This window comes from Quercus robur, chromosome 2 (assembly GCF_932294415.1).
Source record: "Quercus robur chromosome 2, dhQueRobu3.1, whole genome shotgun sequence".
NCBI lineage: Eukaryota > Viridiplantae > Streptophyta > Magnoliopsida > Fagales > Fagaceae > Quercus > Quercus robur.
In genome coordinates this window covers 72911604-72933138 of record NC_065535.1, presented here as the reverse complement: position 1 = coordinate 72933138, position 21535 = coordinate 72911604, and the positions used below count along the sequence as shown (strand labels likewise).

At 38.7% G+C, this 21535-nt stretch overlaps 3 protein-coding genes across 3 annotated transcripts in view; 2 read left to right on the top strand and 1 right to left on the bottom strand.

Annotated features, from left to right (window-relative positions):
• LOC126714933 (WAT1-related protein At5g40240-like) overlaps window positions 1-21535 on the bottom strand; it is a 69445-nt gene that overhangs the window by 22091 nt on the left and 25819 nt on the right. The gene's annotated exons all lie outside the window — the stretch shown is intronic.
• The window catches only part of LOC126714926 (G-type lectin S-receptor-like serine/threonine-protein kinase SD2-5), a 100996-nt gene that overhangs the window by 60030 nt on the left and 19431 nt on the right, over window positions 1-21535 (top strand). The window lies entirely within an intron of this gene.
• LOC126702988 (uncharacterized) lies at window positions 11618-12499 on the top strand. The gene has a single exon (XM_050401872.1). It carries the CDS (start codon window positions 11618-11620, stop codon window positions 12497-12499), a length of 882 nt encoding a protein of 293 aa, XP_050257829.1.

Here is a 21535-nt window from a genome sequence, read left to right as displayed (position 1 = left end):
ATTAAAAGCAAAATTTGCTTTCAAACATGAAATTGGATACAAGAGAATTCATCCGTCCAAATTTCTATGTAAGTCTACCTTTACTTAACTCTATTTTTTTTTAAGCTAAAAAATTTGGATATTTTTTCATTAATCAATTGAGGCTTTGGCCTAATTTTCTTTTCAACCGTTTCAATTATTGAATTCATTATTTTTTCATGTGTAATATTAATATCTGTGTGTTTTTTTTTTAATGATAAAAAAAATATATATGTGTTCTTAAAGGTTAAAACACAATACAATTACAAACATTACTTTAAGTTAGAGTGTTATATTTATTTATTAGTAAGTTAGAATGTTACATTAAATTTGAGTATTATATTTTTATTTATTATTAATTTAGAAAGTTACATATGGATACATATACTGGTTTAGGGTTGATATAACTTATAATCATTTGAATGAAATTAACACTAAAAAAAATTATTTAAATATCAAAATAAGAAATAAAAATTAAATTTCTTTTAAGTGTACAAGTACAATTTCATTTTATTTCTTATTAAATTTAATTATATTATCAAAATATTTTTTATTAAACACTACATTGCACGGGCATAATAAAAAATAGTTCTATCTCTTAAAAGTGGTCAATTTTTATAATATTATGTCTAAAGATTTTAATAAAGAACAATGACAAAGAAGAACAATGATACTCTAAAAACATAGTGTACAAATAAGTATTCAAAGATTTTCCAAATGAAAAAAATACTTCTAACATTTTTTAATCATTGATATTATTTTTAACAATACTTCTAGTCACTAACAAATTAGTACTTATTTTGTTATAATAATTATTAAAATATATAATTATTTATACATATATTTTATAAGTTTTTTCATAAAACCGTGTAACGCACGGGTCTATAACTAGTATATAATAAAAGTTGGGCTTAAACGCCGTGGTTACACCACATGGCTTCACCAAATTACAGAAATTTTAATAAATTTTTAGATTTTAAGAATAGATATATACATATTTTTTGGATAAATATGACAAATCATGTAATGAAAGAAAGTTGTATTTGATTTACAACTATAACAGTTGTGTCTATCTAAAATGTTATCAACAAAACCTAAAATCAATAGAATAGAATTACCTAAGGATAGAATTTAAATAAAAAAGAGAGATAAAAAAAAAGTAAAAGAAAAAAAAGATCGAATTTGCATTTTTTTTTTCCTATGTTTCTTTAAAAAATGCAAAAGGAAAAAAAGATAGAACTTGCATTTTTTTTCCTCCATTATCTTTTTTTTTTTGGGTGGATAAATTAGCATCTTATGTCATCTTTTCCTAATAATAAAGTAAAAAAAAAAAGTATTTGAGTTTCACCTAAACTACTTCTTTTTGTTCATATCATCTTCTTCACAACCTAAAATTTTCATTATATATATACAATTTTTTGGTGTTTCATTATTTCTACTACGTACTTTACAATTATTTGCTATATTCTTCCTTTCTCCTCTCTGCCCTACATACAACCTTGCAAGTAATTTTTTTCCTTTCATTAAATTGAATAGATTTTGTGTATTTGTTGCCTTTTTATTATATATAATATGATTTTTATCAACAAGTTTTATAGATAGGCTGAAATTCTATGTTTGATCACACCTTTTAGTGTTTTTTTAGAAGTTAATATAGCAAGCAATATATTTGTATTTTTTTAATTTCTTATTACATGATTATTTGTTGATAACATTAATATTTAATAATGGATTTAATTTGTTATGGCTTTTGTTTGGTGCTTTGTTCCATATAATCTATATTCTTTAATTAAAAGCAAAATTTGCTGTCAAACATAAAATTGAATACGAGAGAATCAGTCTGTCCAAATTTCTATGTAAGTCTATCTTTACTTAACTCTGTTTTTTTTTTTTTTTTTTTTAAGTTAAAAAATTTGGATATTTTTTCATTAATGAATTGAGGTTTTGGCTTAATTTTGTTTTCAACCATTTCAATTTTTATTTTTTTGAAGCCCAACCGTTTTAATTATCGAATTCATTATTTTTTCATGTGTAATATTAATATTTGTGTTTTTTTTTATGATAAAAAAATAATATATGTGTTCTTTAAGGCTAAAACACAACACAATTACAAAACATTACTTTAAGTTAGGGTGTTATATTTATTTATTAGTAAGTTAGGTTGTTATATTTATTTATTAGTAAGTTAGAATGTTACATTAAGTTAGAGTATTATATTTTTATTTATTATTAATTTAGAATGTAACATGTGGATACATATTCTGGTTTAGGGTTGATATAACTTATAACCATTTGAATAATATCAACACTAAGAGTCCATTTGGATACAACTTATTTTTGCTGAAATTGAAAATTGAAAACACTGTAGCAAAATAATTTTTAAATGTGTGAATAGTATCATGAGACTCGTAAACAGTGCGTGAATAGTGCCTTTTGTCCCCTGCACAGTGCTCACATGTGATGTTACTGTTCACGGGCTAGAAAAAAAAATCGGCAGAAAACGCAAACATGGGTTTGGAAACGCGGATCCAAACCCACACTAAAACAAATGATTTAAATATCAAAATAAGAAATAAAAATTAAATTTCTTTTAAGTGTACAAGTACAATTTATTTTTTAATCTTAAATTTTGAATGAATTCTTTTTTCATTTTATTTGTTATTAAATTTAATTATATTATCAAAATATTTTTTATTAAGCCGCATATTACTAGTATGTGTGTATATATATATATTAGACCCAAAAGCAAAACAGAGAGGAGATAGATGTTGAAAACGAATTAAACTCAAGCCATATATTACAATGAAAAGCCTACTGAGATACTGAACAAGACAATATGGGCTACAGAATTTGTCTATCTAGACACACAACATATATTCCACATTCACCGAGGGCCCAACATTTAATTGGGCTTTGCACAGGGACTGCTTTCAGGTTCCGGAGGGCTCTAGCTAACAGATTACACCTTTTGAATAAATCTTAATTTATTTTCCACTCTTTGTATCTATAATATTTTCACAACAATTTAACAATAAATCATAAATAGCAGATTATTATAGTTAGGTTGTTATTGTTGAGATAAAAAAATAATTTCAGATTATTATAGGTTGTTAAATGAGTGTTGGTACAATTTCAGTTGTTATTGTGAAAGTGTTATGATGTTGTGGACGTAGCACTTCTCATTTTATTAATCAAAATTTTAAATTGTGAATAAATTTTACTTAATTTTTTTTTTTTTTTGAGAATCAAATTTTACTTAATTGACCCATCTCAATTTTTATTTTTAAAATTGTACCAACACTCATTTAAAATATTAATGTCTATTGTTTCCTTTAATATTCAATTTTCTTGCCATATAAAACTCATTAGCTTTAAGAGAATTTAACTAATATGTTTCTAAAAATATGTTTCTAAAAATATACAAGTAAATCTCTTTAGTAAATGCAAATTTTCTTTTCCAAAAACAAACTCTTTTTCCTTTTTTATTAGAAGAAAAGATACTATGATTTTTAAGACTAAAAGTTTAGGATATTTCCTGTCTTTTCATCTATAAACAAAAGAAAAGTTTTGTCCCATCCAAAAACAGGAAAAAAGTTTTACACTTAGCATTGTTATTATATATTTTTATCTTTTACATTTTTAAGGTTAAGAAAAATAAAAGTGGTATTAATTCAAAATTAATAATTGATTTCTATACATTTTATGTTTTCTAAAAACTATTATCATACTCTAATCTAATGTGCAATCTTTAGTTTATTTAACACAAAAACCTTGATGGATTTCAATAAAAAAAAAAAAAAAAAAAACATAAAATCCTTGATTTAAACTGCTTAAGGAATATTAAGTGTTTATGAATATATATATATATATAAGTGTGATTAATGTAATTTAAATGATAATTATACAGTGATAATATAATTTAAAGGATAATTACATAATGATATAAGGATATATAAAATACTTGTCTTGAATTATATAAAATTCACTTAATAAAATTTTCTTATGAACGAGAAAATTACATATATAATAAATCATGTTAAAAACATGTTTTAATATATATGATGTTGTGAATGCCTTTCAATTCATAATGGGTTTCCCCTTCCTTCTTCTCACGTACGTCCATGCATGCAAAGTAGGGCATGGATTCATTTCTGCCAATTGCTGCAAGAGAATCGCCTTGGGGGCAAGGTCTAAAATTTTAGGGCATCTGGGTACGTAGGGTGTCTGATCAAGTACTCTCTTGTATATGAAAAGAAGGAAAAACAAAATGACACAAAATTGGTGGTGTAAATGTAATGACTGATATAACCACTTCTTGTATGGGGTATCATGATACCCCATACAAGAAGTGGTTATATAATTGTCAATCAAATAATGATTAAAACAAAAACTAGAATGAAGAACCTTTTTGGTTCGATTTGAAAGGACAGCTACACACACGCTTATATATAATTGTATTCACCAAATATTGGATGTCCACTCAAGATAAGAAGTCAACGTTTTGAATCCACACAAAGATATATAGCATATCAAATCGTAATTCTGGTCCATGAATTAATCATATTCATACCTGCTAAAAATAGTAGAAACCTTATATACTTCTAGTACTGCTCTTAGTTTTTTTGTTACTAAATTCTGTAACTAACAGATTTTACGTAGTAGTATGAATGTATAATCCCTGTTTATTAGTAATTGCATACTATATAGTAACAAAAATTATGAATTCTAACAGCAAAATTTAGGGCCCGTGAGCCAGTGAGCAGTGACACCAAATTTGTCAAAGTTTTAGGTGAGATAATCGGTCAATGAAACATGAAAACTTTTTAGTAACCGTGTACCTATAGGCCTTAGCAAAGACATGCTTTAAAAAGACAAACTTGCATGTCTCTCTTTCACATGTTGGTCCAGCTGATTGTTTGAAATGGACATCAATGTTTAGACTTTAAAGGAGACTAGTCGCAAACCCGTGTAATACGCGGAAAAATTTGACATCATAATTTTTTTTTTGTTAATGAAAAAAAATGGGTAGATGGGACGACCTAGGTTGGACTTGAGACTTATAAGTAAAAGTCACAAACTCATCTCAAAATAATGTGATTACATTCTAATATAGAGTAGTATATATCCTGTAGGTAAAGAAGTCTATATCTTGATATATATATATATATATATATATATATATATGTATATCCAAGGAAACATGTTGCAATTTGCTTTCAATTATTATATATGGCAAGATATTTTGTAACATGATATAATATAGCGAAATATGCATCAAAATCCAACACAATAAAAAAAAAATGGAGAATGTACAATTTTGATTAGAACATGAAAATGAATCTTGATTATTTCATAGGAAGCTAACATTATTTTTCATTTTTTGAGAAGTTAATGAGCAATTTATACAAACTTTGTTTATTAAACCAAGCTATAACAATTTATATTTTGATATTCACTAAACTCATATATGAAAATCACCTATTTTATAGAATTTTTTCTCCACAATTTAATAAACTTGAAAACAAAGGAATCTAAATGTGTAGTAAATCTTAGTCAATCAATAAATAACACAAAAGGGGTAGGAGAAAGCAAAATTAGTCATGATAGAATTGTTTATACATGCCCATAATTGTTTTTTAATACCATAGAACCAGTTCATTTTGTTGAGCTATTCACAAATTTATACATTTAATACTCTTGTTCTCTACGACTATATCTAGTTTGATCTCTTCCAGTTCTAGGTCTACAACTTTAGCCCAAATTATAGCATATAAGCCAATGATCATGCAAAATGAACCTAGCAAGATGAAGCCTGTTGAGGGCCATTTGTAAGAAAGAAAGCCCAATAACAAGGGTAACAAAAAATTGACAAAGTAGACAGCAAAACCATTAGGCCCAAGCGGCAGGAATAATGGATTACAGGCCCAAGAAATAAACAAATGGGTCTTGAAGAGACAAGTGGACTCAAAGAAGCCCGAAAAAAAAAAAAAAATAACATCCCATGGGCAGTGTATGAGATAGAAAAGCGAGAAAGGGCCACCGCAGACCCAAGGTAATGCAAACTAAGAAAGTAAGGGGTTTATGGCAGGCTCATAAACCTCAAGGATGAGAATAAGGTTATTGAGTTAGGGAAGCCCAATGAAGTTAGTAAAAAACCCATGGGAGTGTGGAATTAGCAAATGGGCCGAAGAAGCCCAAAGAAAGCAAATGGGCCAAGGATGCCCAAAGGAAAGCTTAAAGGGACATAGGAGCCTATAAGTAAAAGCAAAACAATGGCTATGCCAAGCCACTGAGAGAAGGAATAAATGGCTGGCCCAAAAGAGACCCAGCAGGATTAAGTTATTACGGCAAGAATAACAATACAACGTTGCAAGAAATAAAGAAACCAAGAAGTGGACCAAAGAAATGTAAGGCCCATCATCACACAAAGCCCAGCTCTTGGATGGAGCGGGAAAACAAAGGACAGCCCACATAAGAGTCAAAAAACACGGACGGCGAAGCCTTCAGACCACGGCAGACGAATGGGCAGTAGATAAGTTTTGGACACATATAAAATGAAGGCACGCGCAAGGCCCAGGCACCACCAGCCTGTATCCAGCCAATACAGAGCATGGTGAGGTTGGGGGGTCAGAGGATCAGAGGGCATGGTTTGGGGTGGAAAGAGGGGAAAAATCTATTTTTATGGTTCCAGCTCAGGCTTTTTTAGGGGGGTGTCCTGCTGGGATGACTTACTACTCAAAAGAGGCAAGTTGAGTTAGAATCATTAGGTACATGCCATGAGGGATAGGGAGAGAGAAATAACCCAGACCGTGGCAGGAAAAGGTGTCACGGCAGACTAGCAAACAAAATACTCTTCCTTGTCTGGCAATAGGAAGGCGACACACAGAGGGAACAGTGATGGTCGGCCAGTACACCCAGACCAGACAAAGGGAATTAAGGGTTAAAACAGTAAAATCGGGTCACGGTAGGCACTATAAAAGGAGGGTCTTGCAGTGAACAGAGGAGGGAACAACAGAAATGGAACTTAGAAAAGGAAATAGAAAACTTAAAAGAAGTAGAAAATGAAAACATAGTGAGAAGAAAGAAAGAAATAGTGAGAGTTAGAAAGGTGGGCATGCACCGGTAGATTAATCCCTTCTCTCCCTCATGAAACCTAGCCCTCTGTAAGAGAAAACTTGAAAGTACTTATGCAGAAGACTACTCAAGCCCGTTTCCCTCAGGGCCGTTAACCTCTATGGCAGGATTCTTTCCTAAGAGATTGACTGCTTTGAGGATGGACGTTCTCCCATTTGTGGTTCTGCTCTTGCGAATGAAATTTCTGGTCTAATTCCTCTAGTATTCTGATTAACCCGTGAACATTGGATGTTTTCTCTGTTATTTCTTTTCTTCCTCTCTTCCCTAAAAGGAAAACAAATAGTGTTGTTATTATAATTGATGTTAAGTGCTATTTGGTCATTTTCCCATTTAAGTGGGTAGATATTTTCTGTTTATTCTATTATTATTATGTCTGCCTGCCACAATTTGTTTGAAACAGTTCCGCCTGCCGTGAACACGTTCCTGTCAGACTTGGCTTAGTTTGCGCACAAGTCGGACCACCTTAAGTCGAAGCTGGACCGATCCTGACTCTCTTATCCAGAAAAACTTGGGCTTAGTGCAGCAAGAGGCCCAATACCACTAGCACAGCCCACCCTCCTTTACAATTGGCGACTCCACTAGGGAGTTGGGAAGCAGATAGGGGCAAAAAGAAAAAAGAAAACAGAGCTCCTCGCAAACAATGCCACCAAAGTCCAGGACGACACGGAATATGAGTGTCGTACCCTCGCAAGCAGAATCCAGGCCAACAACACCTCACCAATAGCAACTTAATCAAATGGAAGGTGCCAACAGAACGAGGGTTGATTCTCAGCCTCAAAAAAGAGTCCCCACAAACAATGTCAACATTTTCATTGAAGTGTTGCAATCACTGCAGCACTCGTAGTAACAAATGATGGAAGAAATCCGTCAACTGAAAGTGAACAAAACAAAGGAAAAAGGCAGCCAGCATGACCTAGATCATGCAGCAGACAGAGAGGAGACACTGGCAGGAGGTGTCCCACGGAACGCTGAACAACGCTTCATTACTATGGCTGAAGTAGCGACTCTCCTGGAGCAAGAGAAAGCCAGAACACCAAAGGAGAGGTTTTACGCACGAAGACCTCCTTACCTTCTAAATATACTCAGCAAACCATACCCCGAGAGGTATGAGCCAAGGGCCTTTGCACAATACGATGGCAGGAAGGGAAGTGCAGTAGAGCACATGAGCAAATTTATTAATACCCTTGGCCCTTACACAGCAGACGAAGACTTATGTCTGTGGGAGTTTTCAAAGTCACTGTGTGACCGAGCATACACCTGGTACATTAGCTTAAAACCAAGATCGGTCCCAATTTGGGATGACATGGTGGACGTATTTTGCACTAAGTACTTTCACGGAGAGGAAACAGTAACACTCGCCACCTTGCAAGCGACCAAGCAAAAGAACGGTAGGATTTGATGGAATATATCAAACGATTCAGGGACATAGCACGTGACTGCTACAACCACTGTGAAGAAAGGATGTTAGTAGAAATGTGCATGACCAACATAATTCGGGAATTCAGAGCTGTCCTGGAAAATCTAGAGATTTCCCAGTTCGCACAACTATTGTAGAAAGCTAGAAAGACGGCTCAGTCTGTAAAACCCAGTTCAGACAAAAGAAACGCCCCGCAAGCTATGGCAGTGTCCGCTGGAGAGCGGAGAAGGAAAACAGAGGGAAGGGAGTATGATACGCCCCCACCCTTACCATGTACTCCTAAGGAACTGGATGTGTTACTTAACAAATGGATAGCAGACGGGATCTTTAAACCCAACCAAGTTTCTAGAGAGCCCACGGAGGAAGAAAGGAAAGATCCTCGCTTTTGCCGCTTGCACAACTATGTACAACATCCTACCGCAGAATGCTGGGCGCTTCGCAGACTGGTGCACCGTAGGATTAAAGAAGGCATCTTGGAGCTAACCCAGCAGGAAGTCCAAAGAAACCCGCTCCCAAACCACAAGGGAAAAGGTGTAGCAGCAGTAGTAATATGCGCAGACCCCGGAGAAGACGAGGAAGAAAACTTGGCCCTGCCTGTAGCGACGATTACCATTCTGCAGAAGAGTGCCAAGTTTAAAAATCTATTTGACCAGTTGGGACTTACAGTAAAAGAAAGGAAAATAACCACGGAGGCTTTGGTAAGTATTGCCTCCGGGGCAGGGGTGGAGTGCCTGTTAGTAGAAATGCCAGAAGATAGAGCCCTCCTATAGGAATCAACGGAAATCACATTCAGCAGTGAAGATATGGAGGTGGGGCACCTAGATCATAGGAGGCCTCTCTATTTAGCAGCTTCCATAAATCAAATCCCCATCAAGAGGGCCTTGGTGGATACAGGTGCCTCCGTAAACCTCATTCCGTTGAGCACCTTGAAAGTAGTAGGAATTTCAGAAAGAAAGATCCAAGGATGCCCGATGGAAGTAACGAGGTTCGGTGGAAGAGGTGAGTATACCGCAGGCTACATTCAGCTGTGCTTGAAAGTAGGCCCTATAGCTTCGTTAGCTCGTTTCCATGTGGTCAGAACGGAAGTATCCTATCATGTGCTTTTGGGAAGGCCCTGGTTACACAAACACCGACTGGTCCCATCCACTTACCACCAATGTGTGAAAGGAAGATTGAATGGCAGGATGATACACATAGCTGCAAACCCCTCGCCATTCAAGCAGGCAGAAGCCCACTTGGTGGAAACCATGTTTTATGACTAATGGGCTCCATCTGGGGAAAACTCGGTTTCAAAGCCACGAGGAACCTTTGTGCCTAGATGGGAAGATGTCCAAGATGACCCAGAACCCGATTTAAGAGAACTACTAGCACGAAAGAAGAAAAGAAAAGAAGCGCCTGCTGCAAACCTAGACGAAATGCCTTAGTGCATCAAGGTCCAAGGCCTTGATGACAGGATTGTGTATAAGTTATGAATGTGCGTAGGGCCCACGGGTAAGATGTAAGTGGGTCCCACCCAAAAAGGGTAACATGAGAGTTTGGCGTGTTGCGTTGCTGAAGAAAGTTTGGGAAAAGAAGAAGAGAAGGAAGAGGAAGTTATGGCAGAAAAGGACGCATAGGTTATGGTAGAGGAAGAGTTGGAAGAAGTTGACTTAGGGCCTGATTCACGAGAACCAAGGCCTATCTCAATTAGTGCAAGCCTGACCGAAAAGGAGAAGTCAGAACTCATACTGTTATTGAAAGAATTCAAAGACCTTTTTGCTTTGGACTACAGTGAAATGCCAAGACTGGATCCCGGGCTAGTTGCGCATACATTAAATGTAGACCCACAGGCCAAGCCAGTGGCCCAGCCTGCTAGGATATTTCACACAAAAATAGAAGGGCAGATAGTCAAAGAGGTGCAAAAGTTGCTGGGTGCAAAAGTTGCTGGCCGCAAGATTCATCAAGCCTATTCAGCATCCTCGCTGACTATCCAACATAGTACCAGTAAAGAAGAACGGTCAGATAAGATGCTGTGTAGATTTTAGAAATCTCAACAAAGCTTGTCCAAAGGACGAATTCTCATTGTCAAACATGGATTTACTAATAGATTCTACAGCAGGAAGCGCCATGTTTTCATTCATGGATGGTTTCAACGGATACAATCAGATCAGAATGGCACCAAAGGATGCAAAGAAAACTGCTTTCAGAATACCCATGGACAATTTTTACTACACTGTGATGCCCTTCGGGTTAAAAAATGCGGGCGCAACTTACCAATGAGCAATAACAGTCATATTTCACGATGTGATGCACCAGGAGCTAGAAAACTATGTGGATGACATAGTGGTTAAGCCAAAAAGGAGAGAAGAGCACTTTTGTGTGTTAAAAAGGGTATTCGAAAGATGCAGAGCTTTTAAATTAAGAATGAATCCCCTCAAGTGCGCATTCGGAGTGTCCTTTGGGAAATTCCTAGGTTTCCTGGTTCACAGTCGGGGCATAAACGTGGATCCGGCCAAAGCCACGGCCATAGCAACTATGAGACCTCCGGCCACAGTAAAGGAGTTGAAGAGCTTCTTAGGAAAAGTCTCCTATATCTGGAGATTCATCCCTGGATTGGCATCAATCACCTTTGCCTTCACCAAGTTGCTCAAGAAGGGGCAAAGTTTTGAGTGGGGGGAAGCGCAGCAGATAGCCTTCAAAAGGCTACAGCAGATAATGATGAACCTCCCCACGGTGCAGGCCCCTATTCATAAAAGACCACTACTACTCTATTTGGCCACCAACTCGTATGCTATCGGCGCACTAATCACTCAGGAAGATGGAAGTGATGTCGAGCAGCCAATATACTACATTAGCCGTGCCTTAAAAGATGCAGAAACTCGTTACCCAAGGGCAGAGAGAGCGTGTCTGGCCATTATATACGCTTCGCAGAGGTTACGTCACTATTTCTTGGCCTACAAAGTATGGCTGATGACTAAGTCCCATGCCATTAAAGCTCTGTTACAACAGTCGATCCTCTTCGGCAGGATATCCCAGTAGTTGCTACAGTTATCACAATAGGACTTAAGAATGGGGACACCTAGGGTAGTGAAAAGTCAGGCTATAACGGATTTATTGGCACAGTTTCCAAGAGAGGAAGAATTCCCACTGGATGATGAAGTTCCAGGGGAAGTAGTCATGGCAGAAGAAGTCAGAGAACAGTGGGTAATGAAGTTCAATGGATCTTCTACTACCCATTCCGGGGGGGTAGAAGTAGTTTTGTATCATGAAGAAGACAAGGCAGTGGCGCTATCATTTAAGTTGGAATTCCCCTGTTCGAACAACACAGCGGAGTACGAGGCCTACTTAACTGGGCTTGCCACGGCCCTCGAAATGAGAGTCAAACATTTGAAAGTATTGGGAGATTCGAACTTGGTTATCTGCCAGGCTAAGGGAAGCTTTTCCTTAAAGAAGCCTAGCCTAGCCCCGTATAAAGCGATGGTCCAGAGAATGGAAGAGAAATTTTCAACCTTTGAAATTGAGCATGCTCCGAGAAATGAAAATTGGTTTGTCGATGCATTGGCTACACTGGGTTCGCAAATAATCTTCAAAAGGAGTATTGCCAGGATAGAAGTCAGTAAAAGGGAAGAATCCATCATTGAGGTACTGAAGGAAAAGTTCCGGGAGGAACAGGGCGAAGGGGATTGGCAGATCCCCATAAAGGAAATCTTGGTAAAGGGAGACGATGCAGCAGAATTAAAGATGTTAAAAGATTATGCCTTGGTAAAAGAAGAGTTGTATCGCAGGATGCTAGGTGGGGTCTTATCCAGATGCGTGGGGCAGGAAGAAGCCCAAAGAAAATTGAAAGAAATATACGACAAGACTTACGGGTCTTGCAGAGAAGTCAGTCTTTACCGCAGACTTCAGAGAGCAGGCTTCTATTGGCCAAGTATGGGTAAAGATGCAAATTAAGTCCAAACCCAGTGTGGGACCTGCCAGCTTGCAGCAGACAGGGAGGAAAGTTATGGTGTATTCGTCAACGAGGATTGGAAAAGCCCTTTCATACAGTACCTAACAGAAGGCATCCTGCCACAAAAGCACAGTGAAAGATATAAGCTTAAGAGGTTGGCAACACGTTACTTCTTGCATAACATGGTCCTTTTCAAAAAAGGATATGATGGGGACCCTTTGAGGTGTTTGGGCCCTGAAGAAGCAAAAGAAATAATAAAAGAGGTGCATTCAGGAGAATGTGGTGAGCACCAGGGGAAGAAAAAGCTTTACAAATGCCTGCTGCAAACGGGCTACTACTGGCCAACTATGAAAAAAGATGCGGCAGAATTTGTGAAAAGGTGTCACAATTGCCAAGTACAAGCCAACTTGATTCATACCTATCCACAGGGCTTGCACAGCATGGTTACCCTATGGCCCTTCCACACTTGGGGGCTAGATTTGGTAGGGCCAGTCAACCCACCATCCCGTGGATACATATGGATATTAGTGGCTACAGAATATTTTACTAAATGGGCAGAAACAGTGCCACTCTGTAAGGCCACAGGGGGAGCAATGGCAAATTTCATCAAAGAAAATATAATTGTGAGGTTTGGAGTGCCCCACCGGATCATCAGTGACAACGGCACACCATTTGTCAACAGTGATGTAAGAAAGATGTTAGAGTTCTACCAAGTCAAGCACCACAAGTCTTCACCTTTTTACCCTCAAGGGAATGGGCAGGCAGAGGTAACAAACAAAACTCTCATAAAGATCATTAGCAAAATGAGCTAAGAGTATACGGGAGGATGGGCGATGCACCTGCCAAATATACTCTGGGCTTACAGAAAATCACCAAAGTCAGCCACAGGCTTTTCACCCTTTTCCTTAGTCTATGGAACTGAAGTAGTGTGTCCGGCAGAAATAATGACACCGTCCCTGAGGGTCATGTAGACACGAGAAAAGGAAAAAGAGGGAGAAGTCTTCGAGGACCTAGAAGGACTTGATGAAAAGAGAAAAGAAGCCCAAGAACGCAGCCGTAGATACAGGCAAAAGATGACAGAAACCTACGGTAGGATGACCAAAGAAAGAGTGTTTGCAAAAGGACAATTAGTGTTAAAGGTGGCAAACTATGTCAGGCGAGGTCTGGCAGGACCATCTAAGTTTGCACCAAAGTGGGAGGGACCCCTTGTGATAAGGGAAGCGCATCAAAGTGGGTATTATCGCCTAACTCAAATGGATGACAGAGACTTGATGGATCCCGTCAGTGGGAAATGACTGAAACGTTATTTTGCTTAGGAGAAAGAGTTATGTGGTTGTCCCTTTCTTTTGTTAAAAAAAAAAAAAAAAAAAAAAAAAAAATTTATGTTTCCATCACTTTTTTTTTTATTCTTCCAAGTGACTATGTCACAGAAGAAAAAGTTGTAACGTGCTTTCATGAGTATGTAATGAAAAAGTACGAAATATTAGCATCATGACATAGCAACAATAAAAGAAGTAGCAAAGTGTAGCATCATTACAAACCCAAACTGTGGCAAACACACGCCAAATAACTACAGTAGGAAACATATAAGTGTTCTATGCGACATAACAAAAACAGGAAAGCAAAGAAAAGGGAAAGGAATTGCGCCATCATCAATGGAGTCCGGAAATGAGATTCTGGTCTCCAAAACGACTGGGCCCAGTAACGCCAGAAAGAAGGCGCTCACGACAACCCTCCAAGTCCGCCACCTCTTTCTTCAAAAACTCAATGTCGGCATCTATGGCGTCAACGACTGGCTGAACTCTTCTCATAAAAAGGGCTCGGGAAACTTCACGAAGATGTCAAGAACAAACTCCACAGCAAAACCCACGCTGATAAGCTCCTGAATCACAGCCCTCCATTGCAGGATTCTCTCGGCAGAAATAGAATCAAGGAAGTTATACTCAATATCGTTCAGCACGCATCCTAACATTTTCAAGAAATGCTCCCTAGCAGAACGACCGAGACGAAATTCTTGCATAAAGTTGCCATGACTACTACAGATCATCACTAGGTGAGAAACGCAATCCTCAGGGACTCAGAAGCCATAAAAATCCACGTAAGGAGGACCGGAAGTCCAGAAGTCTGTCGGACCAAGGTCGTTAACCTCTGGCTGGTCAAAGTGGGCAAAGAAGGTCGCAGCATCATCCGGGACGGTAGCAGAACTACTACCCACATCAAACTGAGAAGGGACAGTAGGAAGTGGACCTGTAAAAAAAAAAAAAAAAAAAAAAAAAAAAAAAAAAACGCAAGGCAAAATAAGAAGCCATGGTATGGGAAGAGAAGACTTACAGAAAAAAGATAATGTAATAAAAGGGAAAGGAAACTTACTGGAGCTACTAGGAATGGGGGCTGCGAGTGTAGTAGAAACAAGTACTGTAGGTACAGCATAAGCAGGAGCAGTAGGTATGGCTGACAAGGATGCTAAAAGTATGACAGGAATGGGCGCTATGGGTGTGGCAGGAGCAGGCATTTTCATGCCTGCTGCAATTCCTGGCCCCTCAAAAGTCTCTGCAAGCAAGGAGATAGGCGTACAAATGAAATGCAAGTACAAAAAAAAGAAGAGAAGAAAAAGAAAGGGAGGAAAGATACATACCCATGAAGTCAGGCTTTGGCAAAGCACTCTCCTCTTCATCGGAATCGGAAATCCTCTTCTTCAAGATGGGCGCATCATCGGGATCCTCAAGAATGTCATCGGACCCCTCCGAGGATAAGTCCGTATCAAGACCACGGGTAGCGGAGCTGGGAATGGAGGAAAGAGTAACAACAAGGGAAGCACCGCCCTTTGCAGCCTGGGAGATAGCTGCAAAAGGGTCACTGATCGAAATAACAAGTGGCAGAATGGAAGGAACGGTCTTGGTTTGAACGGCGATAGGAGGAATGGCTCCCTCTGGAGGAGTGGGTGTCTCAACAGACAAAGGTGTAGTCTCACCAATCCCTTCAATATGAGTACCCCCTCTGGGTACCGGCTTGTCAGAAAGGGTGGGAGTTTTGGCATGAGCCTTATATGCAGCAGTAGAGGGAGCGGGTGTTGCGAATACTACATCAGCCCCATAAAAAAAGCCTTCCATGGATATATTGATAAAGGTTCAGGCTCCTCCTAAAAAGAAAAAATAAAAGGGGAAGAAGGTGAATACAAATACCAACGTGAAGACCAAAGGAATTATTAAGCAAAAACAAAAGACACATGACAAAGGGAGCATGTGCGAAAAAAAAAAAAAAAAAAAAAAAAAAAAAAAAAAAAAAGACTTACCTTAGATTCAGGCTCATCAAGCAAAATAGGGCGGGTAATTGATGAGTCTTCCTTATGCTTAGACTAAAAGAAAAGAGGCAGAGGAAATTAGCAAGGTTAGCTGCAAGAAAGTCAAGAAGTATTTTTGTCAAAAAAAAAGGAAGAGATAGCTTACCCTCCGTTCAGCAGCAGATACGGGGTGAGAGGTTGTCTTCTTTTTGCTACCGCGAGTTTTGCTAGCCAGGGAAGGACCAATAGGTGGTAGTGGGGTGGCAGGCTTGGTCTTGCCGGCAGATTTGGGCTTGGCAGGAACTTTGTTACTCGGTACAGAGATGTTTATTACCTTGACCTTTTTCTTCTAACCGGGAGGGTAATCACCAGCATGCCAGCACCATCCTTTTTTCTCTGCGTCCCATTCAAAAATGGCTGACCAGCTTTGTTTCCTAGCATACGCCAAAACAGACTTGGAAGGAAGAAGCAAGCGAGGGTTAACCGAGACAACCATACCTAGCCCATCAGGGGGAATAAGGGAGAAGCCACGGCTACCCGCTAGCTCATCCACAAATGTAGTCATCATCGCGTGCCAATAACCGTGCATAGGAAGAGTATAAAGACCCTCCCTTAGTGAACCAAGAACTGTAACAGCATTGAGGCACTGCCTCCAAAACTCAAAGGTAGTGTGCTGTAGGAAAGGGCGGATTGAAGTAAAAGATTCCATGAGGAAGGAAATGTCGTCGGGGATATCTTGATCCAACCCAAACTGCCTTCTCACCCAGTTGGCAGGATAGTGAACAAACCTAATGCCTTCATCGGCTAGGTAAAGCAGCCATCCGGCATTAGTGGCCACTAGATAAGTGATCCCTATTTCATCAAAACTAACCAAGGGGGTGGTAGTTCCAACGGTGTCAACAAGCAAACCCATGGTAGAATCCATACAAGTATAATTTGCGCCTAAGTTTCTATAGGCCCTCCAAGAAAAATCGATGCCCTCATCAAAAGATTCAACCACAGAATAGCCAATCGGCTTCAAACCAGACCAACAAAAAGCAAGCGGAAAATCGAATTCAAACCTACCGCAAAAGTCAGTAATCACTCTTGGACATGTCTGGTACTTCTCTTTAGCAAACCGAGCAGATCTACACTTTGTCAAGTACTGAGCACCACACTCAAACAACAACTGCTGAAGTATGGTACAGTGAACGGAAGAGGTAACAATGTGGCAGGACCCAGCTTGACTCTCATCACTATGAAGAATGTCTAATTGGACATACAGATGCCCCAGGAACATGGGGGCCAGCGGCAGGCCCACACCAGCAGATATTTTAATAGTCAAACGAAAGTATAAAGGCTTTATGGCGTAGTGGGGGTGGGACCCAAAAACAAATTTGCAAAGCCAAAATGCAATAAAAGCCGCACGGCGAGCAGCAATAGAAAACTTAGAAGAAGAACTAACCCAGTTTGACAACTTGGCGTTTCCGGCCATCTTTTTCCTCAATTCAGCCTCAATGGTCTCTTCCTCCGGAGAAAACTCTAGGGTGGCAGGATCGGCATCACCAAGAATGGGCAGGAGTAACTGATTAGCCACATCTTCAAGGGTCACGGTGAGTTTGCCGCACGAGAAAAAGAAGGTGTGGGTAGTGGCACACCACCGTCGGACCAAATGTCAGAGGTTATAGAGGTCCCGAAAGTTCGACAGGGAGCGAGATGAGACTGTAGCCTTCAAGACGCCGGCTCGTTGCAACAACCCCATAAAGCCCATATCGGAAAGCTCACTATCAACCCACTCTCTCCAACCCGAGGTAGTGCCGAACCCAAATTCGAAATGAATGGATACGGGAAGTGATATGCCTTGGCGAATGGCCAGATCGAGGATTGAAGATGCTAACGGAGCCCAAGAGATGTTGGGGTTTCACCGGACAAGGGCAAGCCATACACGACCCGGCGGCGGCAGCGCATAATCACTGGGAACTTTTGGAAAGTGAGGGTCGACTTCATACCACGGGTCGATCAAAGAAGCGCATTCACTGCTAGGGTCGCGCTACGTCTCTTCCTCAGCGAATTGCTCTGACTCGAAATGTTCCATCTCCTCACCTACATCAGGAATTGCGGGAGAGTTGAAAGTGATTGCCTTCCCTTTGTGGTGGGAAGAGCCTTGACTTTTCACTGACGACATGGTGAGAGGTTTTAGTCGGAGAAGATGGGTACGGATGTTTAAAGGGGAGAAGATAGTGAAGAGTAAGAGACGGAGAGTATATGTTCTTGGAAAAGAAGGAGTTTGTGTTTAAAGTACAGTAGGATTCTTCCTTAAATACCCAGGGCATTAATAACAGCACGAATGAAGGTGACAGGTCAGCCATCAGAATGGGATGAAATTAATGAAGTAGCGGCTATGCTTAGAGAATAACTACCAAACTAGGAAATTCGAAGAGACAACCCTGTTCGCAGCAGGAAGGAAAATACATATATAATATATATGTATATATACATATAAAAAGGGGTCCATAGCTTCAAAAAGACCCTCGAAAAAAGTGAAGAAGAAAAAGATGAGAAGAGAGAAGGGCAGAAACGTCTTTTCATTCACATATGAACCGCAAGAACGTTTCATATGTTCAAGGGGCTAAATGTTGAGGGCCATTTGTAAGAAAGAAAGCCCAATAACAAGGGTAACAAAGAATTGACAAAGTAGACAGCAAAACCATTAGGCCCAAGCGGCAGAAATAATGGATCACAGGCTCAAGAAATAAACAAATGGGTCTTGAAGAGGCAAGTGGGCTCAAAGAAACCTGGAAAGAAGGAAATAGCATCCCATGGGCAGTGTATGAGATAGAAAAGCGAGAAAGGGCCACCGCAGGCCCAAGGTAATGCAAACTAAGAAAGCAAAGGGTTTATGGCAGGCCCATAAACCCCAAGGATGAGAATAAGGTTATTGGACCAGGGAAACCTAATGAAATTAGTAAAAAAGCCCATGGGAGTGTGGAATTAGCAAATGGGCCGAGGAAGCCAAAAGAAAGCAAATGGGCCAAGGATGCCTAAAGGAAAGCACAAAGGGGCATAGGAGCCCATGAGTAAAAGCAAAACAGTGGCCATGCCAAGCCACTGAGAGAAGGAATAAACGGTTGGCCTAAAAGAGGCCTAGCAAGATTAAGTTATTACGGCAGGAATAACAATACAACGTCGTAAGAAATGAAGAAAACCAAGAAGTGGGCCAAAGAAATGTAAGACTCATCATCAGACAAAGCCCAGCTCTTGGATGGAGTAGGAAAACAAAGGACAGCCCACATAAGAGGTCAAAAAATACGGACGACGAGCCTCCAGACCACGGCATACGAATGGGCAGCAGGCAAGTTTTGGACATATATGGAATGAAGGCACGCGCAAGGCCCAGGCACCACTAGCCTGTGCCTAGCCAATACAGGGCATGGTGAGGTCGGGGGGGGGGGGGGGTTAAAGGATCAGAGGGCATGGTTTGGTGGTGGGGAGAGGGGAAAAATCTATTTTTATGGTTCCGACTTAGGCTCTTTCGGGGAGGTGTCCTGCTGGGATGGCTTACTACCCAAAAGAGGCAAGCTGAGTTGGAACCATTAGATGCATGCTATAAGGGATAGGGAGAGAGAAATAACCCAGACCATGGCAGGAAAGGGTGCCACGGCAGACTAGCAAACAAAATACTCTTCTTTGTCTAGCGATGGAAGGGCGACACACAGACGGAACAGTGATGGTCGGCCAGTACACCTAGACCAGACAAAGGGAATTAAGGATTAAAACAGTAAAATCAAGTCACAGCATGCACTATAAAAGGAGGGTCTTGCTGTGAACAGAAGGGGGAACAACAGGAATGGAACTTAGAAATGGAAATAGAAAACTTAAAAGAAGTAGAAAAGAAAAATATAGTGAGAAGAAAGAAAGAAATAGTGAGAGTTAGAAAGGTGGGCATGCACCAGTAGATTAATCCCTTCTCTCCCTCATGAAACCCAGCCCTCTGTAAGAGAAAATTTGAAAGTACCTATGCAGAAGACCATTCAAGCCCGTTTCCCTCAGGGCCGTTAACCTCTACGGTAGGATTCTTTCCTGAGAGATTGACTGCTTTGAGGAGGGACGTTCTCCCCTTTGTGGTTCTGCTCCTGCGGATGAAATTTCCAGTCGAATTCCTCCAGTATTCTGATTGACCCGTGAACATTGGATGTTTTCTCTGTTATTTCTTTTCTTCCTCTCTTCTGTAAAAGGAAAACAAATAGTGTTGTTATTATAATTGATGTTAAGGGCTATTTGGTCATTTCCCCATTTAAGTGGGTAGATATTTTCTGTTTATTCTATTATTATTATGTCTGCCTGCTACAATTTGTTTGAAACAGTTCCGCCTACCGTGAACACATTCCTGGCAGACTTGACTTAGTTTGCGCACGAGCCGGACCACCTTAAGTCGAAGCTGGATTGGTCTCAACTCTCTTATCCAGAAAAACTTGGGCTTAGTGCAGTAGGAGGCCCAATACCACTAGCATAGCCCACCCCCCTTTACAAAGCCAAACACAATTTCTAAATTTTAACAAATCAGCCAAGAAAATAGTAAGAGAAAAATACAAAAGAAAACTTCGAAGAAGAGCATATTTGTTTGTGGAGCACCAAGCCTAAAAAAAAAGTGTAATATATCCAATTCATATTGTGTTGTCCAATATGATAATAGTTGTTAAATACGTTCTATACGTTCTAGAAAGAAGGAAGAGAGAAAGATATTAAATGATAAACTATCACGTGTTAACAATCAATGAAATAAATTATAAATTACACCGCAAGAGTATTGCATTGCTGATTGTAGAATTGCCAATGAAATAATATATATATATATATATATATATATTCAAAACACTTGCTAAAAAGTGTGACATATGTGAAACATAATTCTAGTGATAAATTTTTTTTTTTTAAATGTAAGAGAATTTGATTAGTAATACCTACATCATCACCCAAAATAACCAAAAACAACTATTTACAAAGAAATGTAAACAAACTTACAACCATTTATCACTTATTATCCTAAAGAAAAAGAAAATTATGGTAGTAATTTTGTGTTTAATAGTTTTGGTTCTTTGAGTAGTGCTAACACAAAAGATTGTTGCCATTATCTTGATATAACCTTCTTAAATTCTAATCAATTCAGGAACTTATAAGAAGTTTATGCCGATGAATATAAGAAAAAAGTACTAAAGAAATATGTATTATACTAAAATATTTAAGGAGTATTTTGGATTGAAGAGCAACATGTTGTAGCCAAATTGAACTTGGAATAAGAGATAAGTTTAAGCTAAATAAGGTATGATGATTTAATTCATATAGAAGGGTACAAAATCATTGTGCTCTATCTTAATAAATACAAAGAACATATTGAACTCAAAAAAATAGATAATTTTAAGCATTTTTTTCACCTTGAGAATGAGATAAGTTTAAGCTAGCTGAGGTGAGGAATAATAGTGTGTGTGTCTATATATATATATACATATATTTGGCTAGCATGATTTGAATTAAGTTGTGGAATTTTCTAAGAATAAGTTACATCAAGATATATGCTTCAGTTGAAAGAATTTTTAAATCCAAAGAAATGGATATTAGGTTAACCATGAAAAACATAAAAAAAAATATTGTATGCATACCCATAGTCATAAAATGGATGCAATACTTAAACATTGTAAGTGTCCCAAAATTGTTTCCTTGAAAATTATAAACGGTAAGATTTAGAGATTAGATCTTAAAATAAAATTTTAAAAAACCTTTA